Raw genomic sequence first — 25,986 nt, forward strand, 5'->3', positions numbered from 1 at the left:
TCGATTTGTTTTGGGTTTTTTTTCGGAAAAAAACTAAATTCCACCAATTTGAAAACCCACGAACATGTAACTTTAGTTCAAACCACGAAAATTGATACCCATCAATAAAAGTACTTTCACAGTAGTTTGTTCTTTTTTTTGGAGTGGGGGGGTTGAAATAGCTAACAGTAACTTTGAGTACTCTCAGATCTATACTGTGTGTCTTTTAGTTGTTAGGAGGAATGTATAAATTCCCTGCCTTCTTGATCACAGTTAATGTTAGTTTTTTTTTTTTCTTTTTTTTCCTGATTTGTATCGTGTTGATGAGTTAAGACCTTTTCAACTGATTTTTATAGTTTGATCTTATGTTGTACATTTTAACCACTGTCCCAGCTTATAGGGAGGATTTGGCGTCATCATTTTTAACCCCATCACATGCTGTTTATGTCTGTCTCAGTTCAGGAGCCTGCAATTCAGTGGTTGTCGTTTGTTGCTGTTTACGATATTTTATTTTTCGGTTATTGCTTTTTGCATAAATAAGGTCGTTAATTTTCTCGTTTTAATTGTTTTACATTTGTCGTTTCAGTGCTTTTTATGACTAACTATGCAGTATTGGTTTTGCTCATAGTTGAAGGCCGTAAGGTGATCTATAATTGTTAGCTTCTATGTCATTTGGTCTCCGGTGGAGAGTTGTCTCATTAGAAATCTTGCCACATCTTTTTTATTTTGATATCATAAGTACCGATTTTGTAGTAACTGATTTACTATGTTGACTGAAAATTAGGGAGATTGCATTTAGTATAGGCTTACTTTATCAGTTGAAATAAAATATTATCTAAAAAAAATGACTTACTTTTTATAATATTTAATGAAAAACTAAGGAAAATTCCAATATTCACAGATGAAGTTAAAATAATTATATAACATATATTAAATTATATAACATATATTAAACAAGAATGTGTCCATAGTACACGGATGCCCCACTCGCACTTTTATTTTCTATGTTCGGTGGACAATGAAATTGGGGTCAAAACTCTAATTTGGCATTACAACTAGAAAGATCAAATCATAGGGAACATGTGTACTAAGTTTCAAGTTGATTGGACTTCAACTTCATCAAAAACTACCTTGACCAAAAACTTAAACTGAAGCGGGACAGACGGACGAACGGACGGACGGACGGATGGACGAACGGTACGACAAACGAACGGACGCACAGACCGAAAAAACATAAGTTCCCTAAGTGGGGCCCAAAAAGCGATTCGGAGGCAAGACATTAATTAAGCGTGTATATCTAAAATAAAGACATAAAAGAAACGTGTCACTTCTATCTCCAACACCTGACTCCTCCAAAAACAAAAAACAAACAAACAAACAACATGAACAAAAGCATACAAGAACGTACAAAGAATTTTCCAGATACGTTCACGTTGCACGTTGATGAAAACCGGCGGGTTTAATCATTTAATAAGTTATCATTTTAGAATACGAGAAAAGGACAAAAAAAGGCACAAAACATTACAAGGAGATTCTGAATGTCCTTGGTACTACATGACGCTATCTTAGCTGTTATGAGAGCATTACATTCCAAAGCAATGTGGTTTAAATATCCGTGATTAAACTGACATATGCTTAAAATTTGATATTTTTTCATTATCGATGCTATTATCCCCCCTTCGATCAAATGCAAAAAATGAAGAGAAATATGACACATAGTGAAATCTAAAATCTAACGATTGATGAGAAGGAATGGTGTTTCTATTGATAACACAATGACTATGATTACTGTTTGAAAAGGGGCTTAACACACCGACATCATATTTTTTCTGGTCATTTAGTTTTGAACTAGATAGAAGTGTTTTGTTTGGTAAGCTTTTAGACATGCTTGAAGGTTTTGTTATGTCAATGAGTTCTAAATATTGAACAAGTTTGGAGTACTCGGCCTTTGATTCAATCGTTTTTTCTACGTCTATCTGTTGATAAGGATGAGTATATCCTGAATCCCTTTTCATGTCATCAACGACAGAGGATGAGTTGCTGCTGTCGTAAGATTTTATCTGTGTGCAATAAGAATGTGTTTCAAAGTCTTTTGTAACAGTCGTGTAGGGATGCAGATAACCGGAACATCCAGATTGTTGAGACGATCCCTCTGAATCTGATGTCTGCTTGTTAAAAACTACTGAATTTTCCTGAGAGTATATAATCTGAATGTTGTCATCATATATCTCGTCCTCGTTAATACTGTCGTACAAACTTCCAGCTTCTTCATTAGCATTTCTTTCATGACTTTCCTGAGTGGAGATTCGACCTTTTTCACTGTCTTTTCTTTTGTTGTTATAAAACCAGAGAGACACAAAACACAACAGAGTAATTATTAATATGATACTACTTGATCCAACAGAATAAATAATTATCTCTGTTTTGGTAAAATGCTCTGAAATAGAAAAAAAAAACAAAATAATGTTGCTTTATTTTTATTTTATTTTCATGGTTATTTTTCTTTTTTTTTCTATTTTTTTTTCTACGTTATGATGTTTTCAAGCGCATACATGTAATAGGCGATAAAGTTAAGTAACAGTATCAACATTTCTATTTTTAGAATTGTAAGCAACAACTAATGTATTGCATGGAAGGAACCGAACTTATCTATTGAAAACAAGCAGAAGCACACATTTCCTGTGATCTGTTACCTCAAAGAGTTCTCGCCAGTTGTCCGTGATTTTGAGACTTTATATGCAAGTTTCAGAATAAGAAAAAAAAGCCTTTGGCGATTTGTCCACGAAAAATATATATAGAAATAAATTTATATCATAGAATTCAACAAAATACCAAATTCTTAATCCAACTTTGTTATTTTTTAATGCATTAATTTCGTCAAAATCAATGTGTCGCTCAGTGTGTAAAATTTTGCGTCTAAAGGGTGTGAGGCATTTATCTAAACCAGAATAGATTTGCTTATAATACGGCCTTCGTCTGATTTTACATAATTCAATGCGTAATTCAAAACACCTACTCGTTTTATGATGAATTATTACAAATTTTAGGTATTTCATTTGGCCCATATTTTTGTTTAATAAGTATTGGCCATTTTTTTTTTTTTTTTGAAATAGAGAAAAAGTCTCAAAATATTTTGATTTGATTACTAAAATTGCCTGTGTCAGTTATCTAAAAAAATTGCCACTTATAACTCAAAATTAAAAACCTAAAGACCAGGACAAAGTTGCACAGAAACAGAATATAGGTGCACAGGATCATGACATTTTTTCTATTCACCAGCATATTCTTGTTTTATTAATGTGCACAACATTTGCTATAAACAAAATCGTACTCTATACCCCATGAATTACGTTGGGAAATATTAAGCAACAACATATTAGTTTAATGTTGGTTTGATAAATTATAAACAACCATCTCCCAACCATTGATCGGACCAAACACAGAACATTCTCTTGCAGGAAAACATTACCTGTAATGTAATCTAGTTTGTATACATGTATATTATCATTAGCAGCTATTGTTCTAAATAAAACCAAATTTTGTCTTAAACGGGTTGTCTCGGTGCTGATAACGAATCTATAATTAAAAAAGGTACACATCTATACATATTATATGATTCAAGTACGAAAGAGATTATTACATGTCTTAATCAGTACAACCTTTTCTAACTGTGGTACCAGTAATCGTGTTTGCCGGTGTTCTATTTTGAAGATCTTTTAAATCGGTAGCTATGTGTGATATAAGGTTTTCCTCTTCGGATGGCGAGTTTACAATTCCTTGAAGTAAACAATTAACATTATGTTTTAAACAAATCTATCTATGGTTGTTTAATATTAAAACTGGTGTTGTGTTCTTAAAATGATTGAATGTATCATTTCTTATTATATTGTAGCATTTTGATTAGTATGGTATTTATCTTTTGTTTGTTCTATTTTAGTCAGTTTTGTTTCTTTAAAGAATTAATCATTATGAATAACCAACATTTGTTGGCAAACCTATTTCTTCAAGAAAAGTAATTTGTCAATGCACAATGAACTACATATACATGTTCATAGTAGATAAGTCCACGAACACCAACATAGCCACATAATTGATATAAGATACTTGAACAGGACCCTTCTCAAAAATAGTCTCCGATTCTTTTGAAAAAATCACTTTGATAGATAGATAAACAGTATATACAAAAAGTAAAATAACAAAAATACCGAACTCCAAGGAAAATTCAAAAAAAGAGGTCCCTTATCAAATGGCACAATTTAAAGCTCAAGCACACCAAACGAATGGAAAACAACTGTCATTTTTCTGTAGGAAATGGTTGATTTAACATGGTTTTATAGCTAGCTAAACCTCTCACTTGTATGACAGTCGCATAAAATTCCATTATATTGCCAACAATGTGTGAACAAAACAAACAGACATAATAGGTAAAACTGCGAAAAATTGGGGTACAGCAGTCAGCATTGTGTTATAATCTTAATCACTATAGAAACAAACAAATATGTCAACAAAGAAACACAAAAATGCATATAGACAAAGCACATCAGCAAAAATGAAAGACAAAAATACAAAAACACATAGCAAAATAGCACAATGACGGGATGTATAAGTACCGAGCCAGTCTGTTTCCTTTAATTTCTGCCATTTGATAAGGGACCTCTGGTTTTGCTGAATTTTAATTTTATCCTATCTTTTTAAAAGTCAAATTATCCAGTTGGATTATTTCCCATGAATATGACAAATGTTAGCCAAATTTATCGGGGATATTTGATTATGTGACTACTCTTTGATTTTAACCATATTATAACTAACATCCAAAAACACACCTTGAAATTATTCATTTGTTCAAATGTGTGGTTTTTTTTTAAACTAACAACAAAATTACCAATCAATACAACAAGTACCTCATACCTTATTACGAACCCCATACAAGCATAACCAAATGCACAGTCAAACAGTGTAAACTTTTTTTCAAAGACCACGAGGTCATACTATGTATATATGTATATATGTAATAAAACATGTTCAAGTTGCACATGTAGTTAAAAAAGTTGTTCGAAATGCGTATCTAAAAAAGACAATTGTATTGTCAACTGTTCTTTGCTTAGTACTCTTTTATGCCAATAAAATGCACCAATACCTTTTGTAAATCCAGTTGTTGAGTTGTCACGTATGACAGTACTTGTGTGTTGTAGGTATCCGTTTGTATTTTCGCGAGTGTGCTTATTTGTTGATAAAGTATTTCTCCAACCTAAGAAAGAGAGATACAATTTGTTTCATTTTACAAATTTATATTTAACTCTCGATCTTTCACTGAAAATGGAGAATATAAAACAAAACAGATTCGATTAATACTTCACACAACAATACAATGCACATAAGTATCTGTTCCATGAAGACATAAAAATACATTTCAAATGTTCTTAGCAATCTTTTTTTTTCACTCATACAATTATCTGGATGATTTTTTTTATGTTTATAACAGCAACATCTACTATAGCCTAGTCAATTTAGCTCTAAAATCGCTCAACCTGCAACCAATTGCAACACAAGGTTTTTTTTAGTGCAAATTATAATATAGACTTGTACTAACAACATTCTAAAACTATACATTGATATAATTTTCGGAAAAGGTTATTTTGGGGTGAAATATGTGGTTTTAAGAGAAAAAATGCTGAAAACTGGAAAAGAAGAAAAATTGTTATTTATGGTTACATTTTAGACCTAAAGCTTGTTGACGACAGGAAACCTTATCTTAATAGAGTATTATGTAGTCCTCTAGTTATCATTATTCATATTGAAGTAATTTTGAGGTGAAATGAGTGATTTTTAGTGAAAAAAACGCTGAAAACTGGAAACGTAGAAAATCTCCGTTGTTAATGGTTAATATTTATGAAATTTGATCTATATAGAAAAAAGAACATACTATTTTATGTTTTATTTGTGAAGTCCTTTAGTTATCTATATTAATATTTGGGTAATTTTGGTTGAATATATGTTTTAAGACCGAAAACCCGGAAAACTGGAAATGAAAATATCTCGGTTATTGATGGTTAAAACTTTCAAATTTGGATCTTAACAGAAAATAGAGAATACTATCTGATGTTTATCTAAAGAAGTCCTATAGTTATTAGTATTTACAAAATTGTATTTCTTGTGTAAAATGTGATTTGTAGAGAAAAATTGTGAAAAATGGAAATAAAAAACTCGATTATTTATGGTTAAAACTTTTAACATAGGGTTTTTATAGACAGACTATATTATCTTATGTTTATCGCATATGTTTTCCTCTTGTTATCGATATCAATAATAATCAATTTGTAGTGTGAATATTTTGTTTTACACACTAACTACAAAACAAGCATAAATCCATAGTACACGGATGCCCCACCCGCACTATCATTTTCTATGTTCAGTGGACTGTGAAATTGGGTCAAAACTCTAATTTGGCATTAAAATAATAAGGATCTTATCATAGGGAACATTTGTACTAAGTTTCAATATGATTGGACTTCAACTTCATCAAAAAATACCTTGACCAAAAACTTTAACAAAAAACCTTAATCTGAAGCAGGACAGACGGACGAACGAACAAACGCACAGACAGAAAAACATAATGCTCCTAAGTGAGGGGCATATAAAATGAAAATTTAAAAATCTTGGTTATTTCTAGTTTGATTTTTAAAAACGAAAAAATGAAGAATGGAAACAGGGAATGTGTCAAAGAGAAAACAAGGCCACTAATGGGTCTTTAACATAGCAAGTAAATCCGGCACACGGAGGTGGGATTCAGCTGACCCCTTAATTATTTTGTACACTAGTTCAGCAAAATGGACACCACCCTAAACTCCAGTACATACAAATGAACCAAAATTATCACCAAAAAACAACACACACAAGACAAATAAAGGCTAGAGGTTCCTGAGTTGGGATAGGTGCAATAATGCGGCAGGGGTAAAACATGTTGTGTGAGAACTCAACCCTCCCCTAGTTTCTCTAGACAATATAGAATAAACAAACACACAGTAAAACTACTTTTAAATATGTGCATTTTGTGGAAGTTTGAAATTTTATCTTATGTTTCGGTTATGTCATGTATGTATTTATAGTAATTATACGTGTAGGTATAATAAACAAAAAATGATTGTGTTCAAAAATAAATGTAAATCAGTTTGGTTACTGACTTTGATTTTGTCTTGTTAATTGCTGGAAAAGTCATTTTTCTAGTGTCCTTGCATCGTCATTGACTGTAGTCCTTTTTGTGCATTTTTTCATTCGCTACTTTTACAATATTTGAATTGCATAAAGTCACAGTTAAACACAGACGATGTGATTGCAGATTTCTCTTAATGTGTTGCTAATTTTATTTAGCAAGCTCTATCAATATCCACGTTTAATTTCAGATATATAAGCTTTTTAAATTTAGGAACATATACTAGTTCACTGAATTAGCATTAAAAGAGGGGCAAAATATACCAGAGGGACAGTCAAACTCATAGATCGAAAATTAAATGTAGATCTGATATTGTTTTAAGGCAATTTCAAGAGCAGCTTTGTCAATACGATTATAAGTTTACCTCAAAAGCTTGAATTTAAATAGTAATTGTACTAAAGTGGTCCAATTTTGGATGTTGAAAATGAGATAAGCACTGTTGAATTAATTAATGGGATCACTTCCTGGAGGAAGTGTTAATAGCAACAGCGCCTTATGTGTGTACCCTATAAACCTGCATGTATGTGGTGGTCTGAAACATCAACCAAATGGTAATGACAAAGAACTAACATGGGTTGTTTGCTATATGAATGTATTATAGTCAAAGATTTATATATACTTACTAGTATATAAAGAAAAGCATTACCAAGTTCTTTATTTAATATATCTCATTGAATTAATTTAATAAAAGGTAATCAGCTTTAGCCTAAGAACTGTAAAAAAATGATCATGCATCATCTGTGTAAGAATTAAAATTTGTAGTGTCTGTGGGCGACTTTGATGGCCAAAGATAGCGTTTAGATAGTCATGTCTAATCTGAAAGTATGTCTGTTGGTTTTTGTTAGTCGTTTGGGTTGCTTTCTCGTTGACTTTAAAAACCTCAAATCTCTCTTTATTCATAAATATACTCAATTACAGATATATCAATGTTAAAGACGCTGTGTTCTGCTTCCGGAATGCTGACCTGTATTCAACTCATTTGAACGAAACTTTAAAAACATTTAAAAAAATACACCTCATGCCAAACGAATATAAAGGTTTAGCTTTTAAGGTCCACTACACTCTATCAGTGATCTTTTGGTAGTAAGTTTGATCGCTTGCCAATGAAACCATCGCTTATTATAAAAATCTCCCCACTTTAAATTGTATGATTGCCAATGAGAAAACTTTCCACAAGAGATATCAATGATGTGGGTGGGGATGTAAACAACTATAGTTCATCGTCAAAATATAAAACAAGTCAAACGAGAAACTCAAAGGCCTGATTAATGTTAAAACAATAAACGGGAAAACAAATATGACAGACAGCAAACAATAACAACCAAGTAATAAAGGGCCACTGACTTGTGATAATCATATTCACAGTGTGCAGTGTTAACCCTGTTTGCGAGCACTCAACCTTCCAATAATCAGGAACAGTTTTTATTTAGGGGCCGGCTGAGGACCACCTCCTGGTGCGGGATTTTCTCGTTGCGTTGAAGACCCATTGGTGGCCTTCGGCTGTTATCTGCTCTTGATCTGGTCGGGTTGTTGTCTCTTTGACATACAGTATTCCCCATTTCCATTCTCAATTTTATTTAAATAGCAAACAACGTAAGAACAAATTGTAAAACCCAGTTGGAAAAGGCTAAACTCAAAAAGATCAGCACGGAGTATATAACCAATTAACAAAAAGACACTGATTTCTCATAGCTAGTTCAAAGCTTAGTAATTACAGTTGATGAATAAATACTGTTGGCACCGACTAAAATATAAATAAGTACACATCCGATTAGTAACCAAAGTGAAAAGTGGATTCAGTGTTACAGTTAAAGCTTTATTTATATGGTGTGTGAGTACTGAGATCGTCGCAAATTACATGAGGAGCCTGAAATTTTCATTTGGGAACAAATATTTGACATAAAATCATTTAACACTCATCATTCTTATTTTTTTATAAAACATTGTTGGATTCTAAATCTTAACATGTTTGTTCCAGAAGGTACAAAAAAATTTGTTTTCTTTCTAAAGTTGTTGAGAAAAAATACCTTAAAGACTTTGAATCTTGCAATAACATTTTTTTTTATAAAGAACAAAACATGTGTTTCTGGAACCCCTCTCCCAACAAAAAAAAACTGTCTGTGCCTTTAACACAGGGGCAGAATTCTTTCAAATACCAAGTAAGAATGTGACTAACTTGGTAACTCTAATTCAGTACAGTTTTCCATATATAGGTTACTTACCAACACTATTTTGGAGAATTAGATTCTTGGATTGTAAAATAGCAGAACACAATCTCGGTCTATATCTTTATTTAAATATACAAATTTTGAGACAGGAAAGTGATTCATTTGTAATATTATTCTTTTAAATTGAAATAATTATGTATTGTATTGTATTGTTTCAACTGTTTTAAAAAATACAGAACATTTTTTTGTATAATTTTATTTTTTTCAACTTTGGCAAATAAGGGGAAGCAACTCATATAACCTTCTTTTACTACTTAACATTTTTATAAATTACATCACTTTCCGCAAAATATATTTTTGTATAGTTTTAGTATATTGTTCGTAGATAGTAACAGACTTGTTTTTCAGAGAAAAACTTTGTGTTGCAATAAGTTGCAGGTTGTTCACTAAATTGACTAGACTACTAGATTGAACAGTCCCTATACAACTTTGCATCCGTTAATTTAGTTTAATACTACTTTTCTTAAGGATGTATTCTTCTGACGTTCCAGCCTCGTTGAAATCTCGTTCTGGAATTATTTCCAAAACTGTGATACCAGTGGAAAATTTCAATAAATTCAAAAAATATTATAATTAAACTTTACTCTGTGAAAAAATTGTGTATTTACAATAATAGTTTTTGAGTAATAAAATTTTCAAATTTTACTACCAATCAAGTCAGTCTTGTTAGCCTAAAATGTTGAGAAAATGGGTATGGGGTACAAGAAATGATCTTACCAGAAAAATGTACATCCCATATCAATTTTTTCTTTTCAAATTTCTTGTATTTTTTCAATCATTTATAACAAAGAAGATGAAATAATGTGCCTTTTGTTCCAAAAATAAGAGACAAATCCCAAATTTTCAAAATTGACCACATGGTAAATTTGACACGAAAAAGCAACAAAATTTTATAGAACTTTCTTATATTAACACCTACCTATAGTTTTTTTTAAGTTAAATTTATTCAGATTGGTCCACTTCATCTGTATTGAAAGTATGAAAAAAAAGTTTAACTGTGGAACTGTGATTTTTTCATGATAATAGCCCAAAAATCGGTAAAAATTGATGAAAAATGGGAAACTCATCAGAATTGGGTACTTTCAAATGGCCGTCGCAAAAAAAGAAGTGCACCATCATATGATTTTTTCTTCACCACTTATTTTTTTACAGTCATATAAATCATAAAATCAGGTTAAGAAAAAAAGTTTCATTCTAGAAATGTTTGGCTCCTCAGAGGTGTACATCCTTTATAAGCATATTTACTTTATCAATGTAGAGTGAAATGTTTGTGAATTTTACTGAAGCATCAACTGTTGGGTACTAAATGTAGCCCTTTTGTTACCTATTACGAAAGGGCTTCTGTGAAGTACTGATATATGTTAAAAAGAAATTCTGAATGCAAGATGTATGAACCGTATGGCGTATATGTTCCGGACCATTTGAGTATTTGCACCATACGAGTATGGTCATGAACATATACGTATACTCATATGGTCCGACCATACGCGTATGGTCGAACGATATGAGTATATACTCGTTTGGTTATTAACGGGCACGACCATATGAGTATTAAGACCATATAGGTATTTTGCAAATAAATCCTAACTTCGCTCGCATAAACACACAGCTCGTTCTCCGACCAAAATCCGCACAAGTTACTTACTGAAATTCGTTATCATTTACATGTTGTCTGAATCTTTATGTTTCTGTTATTTTTGCTTGAGAAAATTTGATACACCTTTATCCTGTTGACTGTCGGAATGGGTTTTTCTTCTTTCCCGGTGTTTAGATTATTTTATTATTTTAATTCGTCTAATATTTACTTTTTTTCTCTCACTTATTTGAAGTGTTCTTGACCTTATTCGTACATTTTTACAATAACAGTTGTTTATGCGTGCTGCCCTGTATTTTTATTTATTTCTCTTTAAAACTACTTGTATTATATAATCGTATGACTATGAGCATGAAAATATTAAATAACTAAATACTCTGAAATATTCAAGAAATTGTAATTTATTCAAAATAAATTAAGACACCAAAGTAAGGATAAAAACGACAAAAAGAGGGCGCAATGCCACATGTGCCTGTGAGTTCAATAGTTGACTTCTTGTTAAACAGTTTATTTCGATATAACTTCGAACTTATATTCCATATTCGAAGTCGACATATTGCGTTTCGTAAGGAAAAATCGGCAATGACCATGCAAAAATATTTTTGCTAAAATATTAATTTGTGAGTAAAATTCATTTATATCATTAAAAACAAAACAATGATTACCATTTAATTAAATAAGTCACAATTTCAATTAAGAAACTTTAAACTTATTACACCTTGAAGGTTCATACCTAATGCAACGTACATCTTATTAAACACCCGGACCATACGCGTATGGTCGGACCATATGAGTATATACGCATATGGTCATGACCATACGCGTATGGTCCAAATACTCAAATGGTCCGGAACATATACACTATAGATAGTACTAATCTTATTTGTCGTAAAAAATATGGAAGCAAAATATTATTGTTAAATACCTTCGTGAATTTACATACCAGATCTAAAATTTGAAGTAACGAATTTGTTACCAATTACACATCCGGATACCTTATCACATCTACAAATATATTATAAACACAATTAGACATAAACAAACACCAAATATCGGTTTTACAACTTATCCAAATATAATATATTCCCCCCTTATTTTATTGATTTTGTATTTACATTGTATCATAGATCAAATTTTTTTTTCAGTGTATGTTCACTTGTGTTAATATGTCTTTTGATTGAGTTAAGCCATTTCAATTGATATGATATAGTGTGTCTTTCTATGTTGTGATGTTACACTATTGATTCAGATAAGGGTGAAGGTTGGTACCTATTAAAACGTTTAAACCCGCTGCATTTGTTTGCACCTGTCCTAAGTCAGGAATCTGATGTTCAGTAGTTGTCGTGTGTTGATGTGGTTCATAAGTGTTTCTCGTTTCTCGTTTTTTATATAGATTAGACCGTTGGTTTTCCCGTTTGAATGGTTTTACACTAGTAAATTTTGGGGCTCTTTATAGCTTGCTGTTCGGTGTGAGCCAAGGTTCCGTTTTGAAGATCGTACGTTGACCTATAATAGTTTACTTTTACAAATTTTGACTTGGATGGAGAGTTGTCTCATACCACATCTTCTTATATCTATAAGATGTGTTTGCGGACAAACAATAATCTCCATGCATGTGGTAGTTTCTTCTGCTGGTTCATTTGCAATTATTGTCTTATCGAGATGATATATATTGGCACTTTTGAAGACAAGGTTTTATTGTGTACAGACAACAACCAGACCAAGGAGCAGAAAACAGCGAGAAATTCCCGCACCCGGAGGCAAAAACATGTGTGCTAGATCATAGAAAATGAACGTCACGCGAAACTCCGAAACATATAAATGACGCGAAATTAAAAAAAAAATGCTTACAAGACTAACAATGATTAAAGGTTCCTGAATTGGGAAAGGCGCAAAAATCCAGCTGGGTTTTGTGAGTTCTCAACCCTCCCCTATACCTCTATCCAATGTAGAATAAATAAACATACAGCGATACGCACAGTAAAGTCCGAGTCCGATGTTAAAATAGGTAACCGAAAAAACTAAGCAAAATGACGATGATAACATAAATAAACAAAGGAATACTGGCAGTTACTTATTTACCAGCTCCAGATCTCAATTATTCTGATTGAAAGATTATGTCTTAATCATATGTAAATCAAGCACAATCCCCCTGTTAGAGTTTAAGAATCACACCATCATAAAATATACGAGGAGAACATAATCCGTATCATGCCAACAGCTGATTTTAGAATGAATGTTTGTTACCGATGCAAAGGCCCTATGAGTGAATCAATATTAATTCCAAAACTCCCATCTTTAATGACCTGACAACAGTATGATAACTATATCCATTCTGAATAATTCTGTTTAAAGGTTTGGATAGCTTCTGAGGTGAATGACGACATTTTAATTTTAGCTTTGTATAGAATATTACCATAAAAGATTGGATGTGAAATACCTGAACGTATAAGATGTCTACATGTTGATTTATATTCACGTACTATGTCCTTGTGCCGATAACAAAATTTAGTAAATTTTTGACAAGTTTGTGATATCAAAAACCCTGGTGTAATAATTTTACATTATACAGCGATTTCATCCGTTTAAATCAAAAACGTTGCTATATTCATGAGCGAAACGAACAAGTTGAGATATACAAACACTATAAGATGGTAACAAGGGAACGTCATCATCTAAAAATGGATAATTAACAATAGGAATTGAAAAGTCGTCTCTTTTATCTTAAATTTTGGTATTAAGCTTCCCGTGAAAGATATCAAGATCCAGGAAGGGGCAGTGTTCATTGTTAGTATTAGCTTTATTTAAAGTCAGTTCAGCAGGATAAATCTCTTTAGTGTATATACCGAAGTCGTCATTATTGAGAGCCAATATAGCATACAAATATCTAAAAGTGTTTTTAAATGTTTGTATCAAATGTTGTTTCGATGGGTTTTTGCTGATTTTAGGTTCAAAACTCGTAACAATACAGAAACAGGTCCGCAATAACTGGTGCACAATATGTCTCCATTGCAATTCTGATAACTTGACGATATACGGATCTCAATAGCGAACACAAATGTTATCCAGTAAAATTTCAAGTGCAGTTATCGTATCAAAGCAGGTCCAATTAACATAGTTCTTATGTTTTTTGTTACTAAAAAATTACCTAAAAGAGTTTGAACATATATATTCGCATTCTGACTCTTTAAATGCACATTTAATTAAATGTGCGAATTTTTTCTTTATCAAACCATGAGGCAATAAAGTGACATCTTGAGTAAAAATCAAAACTTTGAACAGATTCGAAATCACCAATACATGTATAAGCATGCAATTCATCAAGTACTTACAACGAATTCTTGACACTGCAAAAGTAATTAATTCCGCTATTTCCAATGGCCAACTTATTTGTGGATAGAGCAAAACGTGTTTTGTCGGGGATATTTGACTTCGTCTACATACAAGTCTATATGCAATTTATATTATATTTTAGTTTTGTAATAAAACTGTATAAAGAAATCCACGAAATAGGGAATCGAAGGAATAATATGAAATCCACGATATTGCATTCATGGCTAGCCATACAGGCAAGTAAAGTTTAACTACAAGTGCTAGTATATATTGTTAATAGTTTAGCTTGCATTCAATTTTAATAAAACCTTCTTAGAGTAAAACATTTTTTTTTCAAGATATTATATAAATAATCCTCAATAAATATATAATTGCAACTGCTTACATTGAGTGAATGATAACAATACAGGAACAGACAGATATACAACATTCAATAACATAATAAATATTTGTAATTATTTATGTTGCCACAATTAACAAACTTTACACACTGATTTCAGTGCCCTCAGTGCCTGTTTGCCTGAGATTTAAGTGGTCACATGTTCATTCATTATGTATCAACATTGGAAATTGAAACTAGGGATACACTAGGAATAATAATTTTGTTGACTAATTATGCCAACCTAAAATTATTCTTATACAGGTAAACAGATTCTTTACATATATTGTTAACCTATTTAATGATATCAGAAAGACCTAGACAAATCGGATTGCTCGTGCTTGTTATATATATGTATATCAATATTTATGTTATATGACTCGAATATCATCTCGATGAATAATAGATTGCATCTGGTCTACAATACATACGAAATGCTGATACATAATCGTGAGAACATTTATTGTTAATTGTTTTTTGTTTAATAAGGATAAACGTTGTAGTATGCTATGAATAAAATATGATAATTTGGGGCACATCGGTGAACATGAATATGACAGCTAATACCCCTTTAATAATATATTCATGTTTAAGTACAATAACATGTAACTTAATATTTATAACAAAAATACAAAAGGCAGAATATCTGCCGATCGAAACACCATTCCCTACATCACCCCTTTACCGCCCATGCTACTAAAATTTAGATTTTTAAAATATGTTACGTCCTTATTTTTAGAATATGTTCATGATCATGACAATTGTGGAATCACAATTATTGGATAAAATGTACTACATTCTTGGATCATTAAATATGTATAACAAATATTAAAAAAGGCAAACGCATTGACCGATTGAAACGTCATTCAATTTAAAACACCTCCATCAACCCAACCACTATCGTTTAGTTTTTCCTGAAAAATATGTAACTATAATTTTTTCTTTAACTATGTTTAAAAGTATAGAATCAAAATGCACAAGTTCATTGTACCCCTTTCACGAACAAAATCGACCTAAAGAGCAGATGGTATCATCGTTAGCTTTGGATCCGACCCTGAGATGCCTTATTTGAATTTTATGAAAGACAGAAGATACTCGAGGTTGTAAAGTTCACTCGATATCTTATCACCACAACCGTTTTTGCGATTATTCATAACTGCTGTGTCAAAAAAGAGATATTCACAACAAGGTCAAAAAACAAGTTAGCATTTACAAAATCATGTTTTTAATGATGCATGTTAATTTTATCACAAGTTGGGGGGCTTGGAAATCAGAAAATTAATGAACTTGTAGACAAATAGTTCTAGTTGTTCTTGAGACTGAAAGAGATCAGGAAAATTTGCAGAAAACATCATTTCCATACACAGAAACTTATATAGATTATTTGTTATTGTATTTATCATTAGATTGAAGTAATGAAAAAGCGTAAATAAATCTGCTTTGCTATGTAATGCATTATTTTTTCTGACCCCTGAACTTGGCCTCAATTCCAAGGTTAAGCATCAATCACCTTATTGCATACTTTCTTAAGCTATATATAGTTGTTTGATGCTAGTTATAAATCTGATCAATTCCTTTTGGCCGATAACTGATTATGTATCTGAGATGTATTTAAGGTATTTTGCACTTATAATCTAGCTAATTAATGATAATATATTATTCAGTGATTTAATTGTCCATTTTAACAAAGTTAAACAGTAACTATCTGTTTGAAAAAAATCCAAATCTATTGACTTATGACTAAATTATTTACAATAACGAACTATAACGACTTAGTATTATGTTTTTGAAAGGCAATTAATGAGTTTCCGTCACTCTATTAAGTATGTAAGATACATATCAACTGGTAAAATAATATGTTTACTTGCTCCCATGTTCAATGATGATGATAACAATCGAAACAAGCAATTATAATACGCCATCTTGATTGTTCTGTTAAAGAAATGCGTTCTTGTTGATATGGTAGTTAGAAAAAGAAGATGTTGTATGATTACCAATGACACAACTATTCACAAGAGACCAAATGACACAGAAATTAACTACTATAGGTCACAGTACGGCTTTCAACAATGAGCAAAGCCCATACCGCATAGTCAGCTATAAAAGGTTCCGAAATGACAGATGTTAAACAATTCAAACAAGAAAACTAACGGCCTTATTTAATACATGTGTAGTTTATATTGTTACATTTAAATCAATGTATATGCTCAATGAAAATACGACTAGAATTATGATACCTTTCGTTGATTGTACACTTGCAAAGACTGTTACATTTCCTGCCATATGTCCCTTGACCGCAAGGAATGCAAGGTTCTTCATTCGTAGATTTTGAACCGGCCTCACATTCTGCAAAGATACAAATTCATTATTCTGTTTTATTTTGAATATTTTATAAATATGAGTGTTACCAAGAATGAACTATAGGTTCATTAGTTCAGGAAATGTTTGTTCTTCTGATCATCAATTTGAATTTGGATGCATAATGGAAACGTTAATGACAAAACAAATGTGTGAGATTGAAGAAGTTAGAAACACATTGATCATAAGTGGTCATGTATAATGTATAATTGAAAACCATGTTTTCTCAACAACATATTGAATCAAAAACATTATATATACAATATGAAAAGATACAACAATAGATATAAGAAGATGTGGTATGAGTGCCAATGAGACAACTCTCCATCCAAGTCACAATTTGTTAAAGTAAACCATTATACGGAGCCTTGGCTCAAACCAAACAACAAGCTATAAAGGGCCCCAAAAATGACTTGTGTAAAACCATTCAAACAGGACAACAAACTGTCAAATCATTATAAAAAACGAGAAACACTTATGAACCACATCAACAAACGACAACCACTGAGCAACAGGTTCCTGACTTAGGACAGGTGCAAAGAAATGCAGAGGGTTTAAATGTATATCTTGATAACCCTACTTACAAGAAAATTAACAACACGATCTGCCTCAGAATTCGGGCAATGTGAAATTATGAAAATGACAATATTAAAAATATAACATATATTTGCATTGCATATTTATCAGAAGTACTTCTCATCTTTAATGTTGTTGTATTTTAACAACTCAATCGATGTCACATTTGGATTTAGAAATCAACTGTATTGGATTATGTGTAAGAAAATTTTGATTTTTCGAAATACTGAGGATTTTCTACCCATTACATAGATAAGCTTAGCTGTATTTAGCAAAATCTTTCGGAGTTTTTGGGTCGTCAACGCTCCTCAATTTCGTACTTTATTTTACCTATTTAACTTTATTGATGGAGCGTCAATGAAATGGTTTTAGTAGTCGAAAAACGTGTATGGCATACAATATTTTAGCCTGGTATTTTTATGACTATATGACGTACTAAATTAAAAGTTTGGTATATTTAATGACATTTTTGAGTCAACGAAGATATGTTATGTACAAAGTATTAAACTAAATATTTAGGGAGTTCTTAACTTCTAAATAATTTGTTTGAAAGATTTCTCATTAGTTGACTTCTATATAATAGAAGAAAACACAATTAAGTCAGTTTTATTTTGTTGACTTTTAGTAAAACATGTTACGAATAGTTTGATGTCAATATAAAATCGGCATGCAAAAAGAAAGGCAAAAGAAAAAACATTCGTTATTTTTTACATAATATCCTATGTTTATAGTTTCAAATTCATTTAGCTGAACTATATGCGATTTAGTCCCTAATTTATTATATAGACCATCGATCCTGGCTTTTTTTGAAGAATGCATGTCACAATGTTTTTTTTTTCTATTTTTTTTTTTTTTTTTTTTTTCAGTAGTTTTAATATCTCCGAATGGTTTTAATAATAAAAGGTATTGACCACACTAGCCAACACTGATCACATCTGTACTGTGTTATAAAAATTATGTACTGATATAACGGTATCATAAATCAGGAAAATTGTTAACTCAGGATGGATTGTATAATGCAAATGACAGCAATATTGTTATACAATGACAATATATGTTTGTCCGCATCAATTTAGATTACCAGCATTTCCTCTGTATATTGAAAATACTGAACCGTCTCTATCAATCTGATAGTTTAGACATCTCAAGGCGGTTTGTAAAACAATCAATGTTCGACCTCATGAACCAAAACTGACCATATTTGTAATTAATTATGAAAAAAATATACAGTAATTTATTATGCAAACAAATATAGCGGTTTTATTAATCAGTAAATTTGTTAATTTAGGATGGATTGTATAATACAAAAGACAGCAGTAGTGGTACAAAATGACTAAGAAATTTTGTTCGCATCAATTTAGAGTACCAACATTTTCTTCTTTTAGTCTTAATACTGAGCCGTCACTAAAAAAAGTAAGTTTTAATATCTCACGATGGATTGTATAACACAACTGCTACGTCCGCATCAACCAAAATGTTACCATTTGACTATGTACTTATAATAGAAATTACATTGCGGTATCATAAATCAGTAAATTATTTAATTCAGGATTGAGTGTATATTAATACAAATGACAATTATATTGATACACAATGACTACATAATGTTGTCCGTTTCAATTTTGGGTGCGAGCAATTTCGTCTTTTCATTCGAAACACTAAACCGTCACTAAATATAAATAGTTTTTATATTTAAGGATTGTTTGTTTAACAAAAATGCTTTCAGGATTCACCCACCACTGTCCATTCTTGTATTTTATGATGAAACGCATATGGTGGCATCCTAAATCGGTTAGTATGAGTCTGCCGAAACTGATCAAAAGGTTCAAAAGTGCTTCAGACAATTATTCAACAAATTATATATCCGAGCTGTAAATAAATTTCGTATGAACGTTACTTCGAAAAAATAATCGGAAATTCAAGGCAAATAAGTGAATTACAATGACAAATCTATGCTATGTGTAGAAAAAATATTTAAGAGGAAGTTGGGCCCCCGATGGCCGAATGGTCTACGTAGTCGAACTACTGTATCACTAGCCTGTCAACATTGATGTTGTGAAATCGAATCCCGGACGTGGCAGGTGCGGTCGATTCCAATCTTGATAAACTAGGATTTTCACTGTTCTTACTGAAGGTTGAAGTTCTCTTCGTTCATCAGTACAAACTGACCACCCCGAAATAGCACAATAGTGCTGAAAGTGGTGTTAAATACCAATCAATCAATCAATATATTTAACAGGAGACTGCAAAACATGAGGAACGAAGCAATAATATTAATCATGTAACTATTCTTTTATATAAAATTAAATTTCCAATTCATTGGATCACCTTTTGTCATGTTTATCCGCCTTCGATTTACCTGCATATATATATATATATATATGCACTTCATGTTTGCGGTATACCATCTTTTCCGCAAGTTTATTGTTTTCTGTTTGTATTAAATTGATAATTAAGATTCATTTTGTTATATCTCACCGGTGATCCGTTTATTTTGCAATCGCCATGGCAGTCAGCAGTGTTTAAGAAAATCCGTTGTTCGACCTGCTAGTCAAATGCGTTTTGTTAAAATATACTTTTTCACTTTTTTGGTCTTTTTGTAAAATGTTGTTTGTGCTGTATTTAGACCCCTCTAACAAGAAATTTGTTTTGCATGCACACGTATAAAAATTGCGGTTTTTATCCAAAGCAATCATAGGTTTGAACGTTGTTTTCAATTTAGACTTGTTTATATTTTTTCGTTTGGGCTTGTATTATATTTGCCTTCGGGTTTATATGATCCGTTTATCTTATTTTGACTCCTCAAAATCCAAGAGTCTATCCTAAATTGAGATAAATTATATGGCCTTCCAAATACCGTCTCGATTCCTAACATCACTGAAGAGACATTAATTGTCGAAATCCGGATATGGTGTACAAAAATATTTGCACCTTTGTTTGCGGTATACCATCTTTGCCGCAAGTTTATTGTTTTCTGTTTGGTATTAAATTAATAAGTAAGATCCATTTATTACACCTTGTGATCTGTTTATTTGGCAATCGCCAATGGCATTTAGCAGGGTTTAAGAACATTTGTTCAACCTGTTAGTCAAATGCGTTTTGTTAAAATATACTTTTTCACTTTTTTGGTCTTTTGGAAAATGTTGTTTGTGCTGTATTTAGACCCCTCTAAAAAGAAATTTGTTTTGCATGCACATGTATAAAAATTGCGGTTTTTATCCAACGCAATCATAGGTTTGAACGTTGTTTTCAATTAGACTTGTTTATATTTAGACTTGTATACTTATATATATATATAGTAGTCGAAAAACGTGTATGGCGTACAATATTTTAGCCTGGTATTTTTATGACTATATATGAGTACGTCTGAACCAGTGACAACTCTACCACAGATTTTATCCATCGGATCACCAGTAATGGTGATACAAGGCTGAAAACACATTCTGTATACATAATTCGTCTAAATAACAGCCCAACAATGTTAGGTCTGTAAATTTGCGGATGCAATTTTTTTGTTTTTCCCTGGCCGGGGTTAGGACTCATGCTACTGAGATATCGTGGCACCAAATCGCCTTGCACTATGCCCGACGCGCTAGACCACTCGACCACCTACAGATGGGTGCGGTCCTAACCTGTACACAAGTTAACTTAAGCAGTCCTTACGACTGCTCTATATGTTAACTTTGGAAAATTTTAGCAGACCTGTAAGTTTACTTTATCCCTAGCAGACCAGACCTCATGTCTGCTTTTATAGGACTGCTGAAGACCAGTCCTAAGGACAAGTTTTCTAGAGCAGACCTGTTCCCAGGACAGGTCAGCTCGACCAGACCAGAAAGGACTGCTTGACCGGACCAGACCAGACCTGTAGACAGGTCTGCTTGACCAGTCCAGACCTTTGGACAGGTCTGCTTGACCAGACCAGACCTGTGGACAGGTCTGCCTGACCAGACCAGACCAGTGGACAGGTCTGCCTGACCAGACCAGACCTGTGCACAGGTCTGCTTAACCAGACCAGACCTGTAGACAGGTCTGCTTGACCGGACCAGACCAGACCTGTGGACAAGTTTGATATTAAACAGAGCAGTCTTGTCAGTCATGGTGACAGGTCTGCTTTTTAATCGCTCCTATGGATATTCTTTACCACGTTGATACATACAATAAAAGCAGTCCTGTTTACAAGTTAACTTTGGATCATGTTAACTTGATTTTGGAAGAGCAGACCAGACCAAAGTTAACTTGGGATCAAGTTAACTTTATCTTAGAGGAGCAGACCAGACCAAAGTTAACTTTGAATCATGTTAACTTTATCATGGACCAAACCAAAGTTAACTTATATAAGAACAGGTCTGAGTTCACTTTTGATAGCAGACCTGGTCATAAGTTAACTTGTGTGTAGGACTGCTTGTGGCAAAGTTAACTTTGTCCAAAGTTAACTTCAATTCTGGACATGGACCTGTCCTGAAGTTAACTTTTCGGGCAATCATTAAACAGTCATAGGACCAAGTCTGCTTTTTAGGTTAACACAAATTCTGTCCTAGGACCGGTCACAGCAGTCATAAAACCGGCCCTAAGTTAACTTTAACCAGTCATAAAGTCTACTTATTAAGTTAACTAGCTGTACAGGTTAGGACTGCATCCATCTGTAGGCTTGACATAAACCAAGCTTTCGGTGGCCGGGTGTTACCTTTCCTCGTCAGTTTGTATCCAGCATCGTAACACAGTACATGAAATATAAGGCATGAAGATGGAATATTACAGATCAGCTGAATTATCTATCGTAGAGGATCTTACAAATTTATGTAGGATGCAGTCACAGAAATAATCATATTATAAGTACGTCTGAACCAGTGACAACTCTACCACAGATTTTATCTATCGGATCACCAGTGATGGTGATACAAGGCTGAAAACACATTCTGTATACCTATTTTGTCTAAATAACAGCCCAACAATGTTAGATCTGTAAATATGCGGAAGCAAATTTTTTGTTCTTCCCTGGTCGGGATTCGAAATCATGCTACTGAGATGTCGTGGCACCAAATCGCCTAGCACCTTGCACTATATAAATATATGCCGATCAACAGTTTTCGTAGAAACCCTTAGTGTTGGAAATATTTAAAAATGATTCACCAACAGACTTTACCCTGAGACCAAGGGAGGTGAAATAATCTCAAACATTCTCAGAAACAGAAATTACTCAAAAATCAATGATATTGTAAGTTACAAAATAAATATTATCAGAAAATCAATATCTTACCAACACAAACTCCATTTCTTTTTACATAATTATCGCAACAAAATTGTTCTAATCCTCCACTACAATAGAAATACAAAGATATAGAGTTATTTATTATTGTAATGGGTAAATACGATACAGCCACAATATAGCCCCTTATTTCTAGCTAAAATTTCAAATAATAATGACAAGTATGATAATCAAACATGGCTAAACAATGACTAAATAGGAAATAGATATTTGTGTACAAATCTGAAAAATCAGCGTCACAAATAGCACATAGTTGAATGTTATTATGAATTTATTCAAAACATGTAAAGTTCCATTGATATGATACCGCGCATACGCCGACAAAAATATTTTCTGACAAAATAATTTTGATATCAACGACATATACGACTTTGAAATTTTAAATTTCAGTTAAGCATACCGATTTTCCTATGCACACGGACCTTTAGCTGGGATCAAATGAACATGATGAAAACGTCCCTTGTTTATTACATGATTGCTAAACATTTATTTCTTAAAAAATCATACATAGCAATAGCATCGCATGCAATTTATAATATATCAAAAACAAATATACTCATTGTTTTGCCTTCAAACGTTTCGGTTTAAGCGTTTCTGACGCATGCAATTTATAATATTTTATTTTAATTTAAATCTTTCTTTTTTTTTCAGATCATTATTTTTGTTATTCACCCGTCGACAATATATATCACTCGATATGTTCTTAAAAAGAGAATATACCTGCTTCTTCTGAAACAATCAGCTTGAGATGCTATCAGTCTTATAAAAACTATCAAATACAACACAAAACAAATATATTCTGCAATATTTCGGTTCATATCTAAAATATAACACCAATTTGCTTTTGAGGAAGTAATTTGGAATAACTTCCGCCAATTTATATTGTATATTTGAAAAAGATAAAAAATAGTTTAAATGCTATAAACCATGCCGGATGTGAACATAAATTGTCTTATTATGAATTATAAATAGACAGTTCAGGAAACAATCGTTGTGAGTCATATTTATTTGTGATTGTTCGTTCATTAATCAAACATTTTTAATAAGATCATTTGCTATCAACAATCGCAAAATGATGTTAAATTAAAATAGAAACTCTTTGGTCGAAATAAACTGACAACGCCATGGTTAAAAGGAAAAAAATACCAACAGACAAATAGACAAACAAAAATACACAAAACACAACATAGAAAACCAAAGAGTGAGCAACACGAACCCAACCAGAAACTGGGACGAATGCAAGTGGTCCGAAAGGGTAAACAGATCTTGCTCCACATGTCCTCATGCATATACCAGTGATAGGTCTTATTTTGTTCATCACATCTGGCGAAAAAGGAATAGGATTGTAGTAACGACAGTTGGAACATAACCGTCGTCATCTGTTCATGAGTTATACATAACTGAGCAATCAGAAATATAGCACAAGTGTGTGGATGGGTAAGGGTAACGTGGGTGGATATGTGTATGTGGTGTGTGTGTATGTGTACCCTATCCAGTTGTTATTTGAAGTATGTGGTGAGTAACCTTCTTCCTTCAAACTATTCCTATCTTATTATAAAATTAGGAATGAAAATGTGGAATGTGTCAAAGAGACAACAACCCGACCAAAGAGCAGAAAACAGCCGAAGGCCACAAATGGGTCTTCATCACTGCGAGAAAATCCTGCAACCGGTGGTGGGCTTCAGCTGGCCCCTAAACAAAATTAAAAAAAAAACATACAAGACTAACAAAGGCCAGAGGCTCCTGACTTCAATCCTACAATATATATTTTGTTAAAGTACTGTTCTTTGTCTGTTCATTTCATGGCAAAATAAAAAGGATTCTTATTACTTCCTTTGTGTAATGTTGCTATTATTACATTTCAATTTTATCGTTTGAAATATGTAGGAAAAAAATATCATACTCCTAACGAATATAATTTGTATAATACAAACTTTACAAGTAGTAATGCTCAATATGTGTCGGACATTGAATACTAACATGAAGTAAGGAATATAATTACATGAAGAAATACATCGACATTTTTTATGTATTATTATAGTATTATAAATAATATATTCGTTCTATAATTGTTTATTTGTTCCTCGAAATGATAATTTAAAGTTCAACGGAAACAAAGAACTGCATAAATGTACCCATTACCTACCTCGATGTATTTGCTTGAATATAGTTTGCGTGTAAAAAATCTCTATCATATGGCAATCTATACAGAATAATTTGTTAAAAAAGAAATAGGAATACCGTTTTTTTTTTTTTTTAGTTTTTTTTTGTCAATTTCTAGAAAATAAGAGTACTTAGTATGATTAATTTGATTTACAAGTATCAATTTAGAACTTAGAAACAAAACAATTATATTGGAAGATTGGAAGTTAGGCAACTATTCACGGAAGGATTATCAATCAAAATAGTTAAACCCATGACTGTAAGTGAAAGAGAACATAAGTTGGTCAGTATGCATAAATATAATCAAACTGCATAAAGCCACTTGTCAGCGGTAACCAAATAAACTGTCACTTTTCAGTTTTGTTAACTGGTTTAACCTCGCCTTTTTTGTGGTTGTTCTTTGTTGTTTGTCTCTGTGTGTACGCATATTTTCTAAGGGAAGTCCAATGTTTGTGGATGGCGTGGACTGTTGTGCTGTCCAGTGTTTAAAGTTTGTGTGGACTTTTGTTCTGTCTAATGTTTGTTGTGATTTGGACGGTTGTACTGTCCAATGTTTGTAGTTTAGAAATTAATTTCTGTACATAGCTTTATAAATGTATACTTTGCAACACAACATTTGATCAGTATGAGCAATTATTTGAAAAATGATCTACATTTTCCATAAATTCTGCAGAAATATTGTCATAAAAATGTATACATATCTTACCAGTTCTTTCTGAAATTTCATCAAGGGATAACCAAGTGTTTCCACAATGATAACAACTGGAATTATCACTCCTGAGGTAAGCTGATGTAATACAAGGGAGTTGCTTCTTCACAGTGTGCAATATGTGTTCAAAAAAAGACAACCACTGCAAACCAATATTGTTTCACCTTGTCAAGGATGTGGTTATAAGTCAT

The 25,986-nt window shown here is 32.2% G+C and overlaps 1 protein-coding gene across 1 annotated transcript; it reads right to left on the reverse strand.

Annotated features, from left to right (window-relative positions):
• Positions 1-928: 928 nt before the first annotated feature.
• LOC127705643 (uncharacterized) lies at positions 929-25,513 on the reverse strand. Its single transcript, XM_052209971.1, has 7 exons — positions 25,464-25,513; positions 22,915-22,973; positions 16,961-17,069; positions 11,955-12,016; positions 5,117-5,227; positions 3,639-3,755; positions 929-2,416 (listed from the first exon to the last, which is right to left on the reverse strand). The coding sequence occupies exons 1-7, from the start codon at positions 25,511-25,513 to the stop codon at positions 1,599-1,601; spliced, it is 1,326 nt and encodes a 441-aa protein (XP_052065931.1). The 3' UTR covers positions 929-1,598.
• Between the last annotated feature and the right edge of the window lie 473 nt (positions 25,514-25,986).

Source organism: Mytilus californianus, unplaced genomic scaffold (genome assembly GCF_021869535.1).
Source record: "Mytilus californianus isolate M0D057914Y unplaced genomic scaffold, xbMytCali1.0.p SCAF_6, whole genome shotgun sequence".
Lineage (NCBI taxonomy): Eukaryota > Metazoa > Mollusca > Bivalvia > Mytilida > Mytilidae > Mytilus > Mytilus californianus.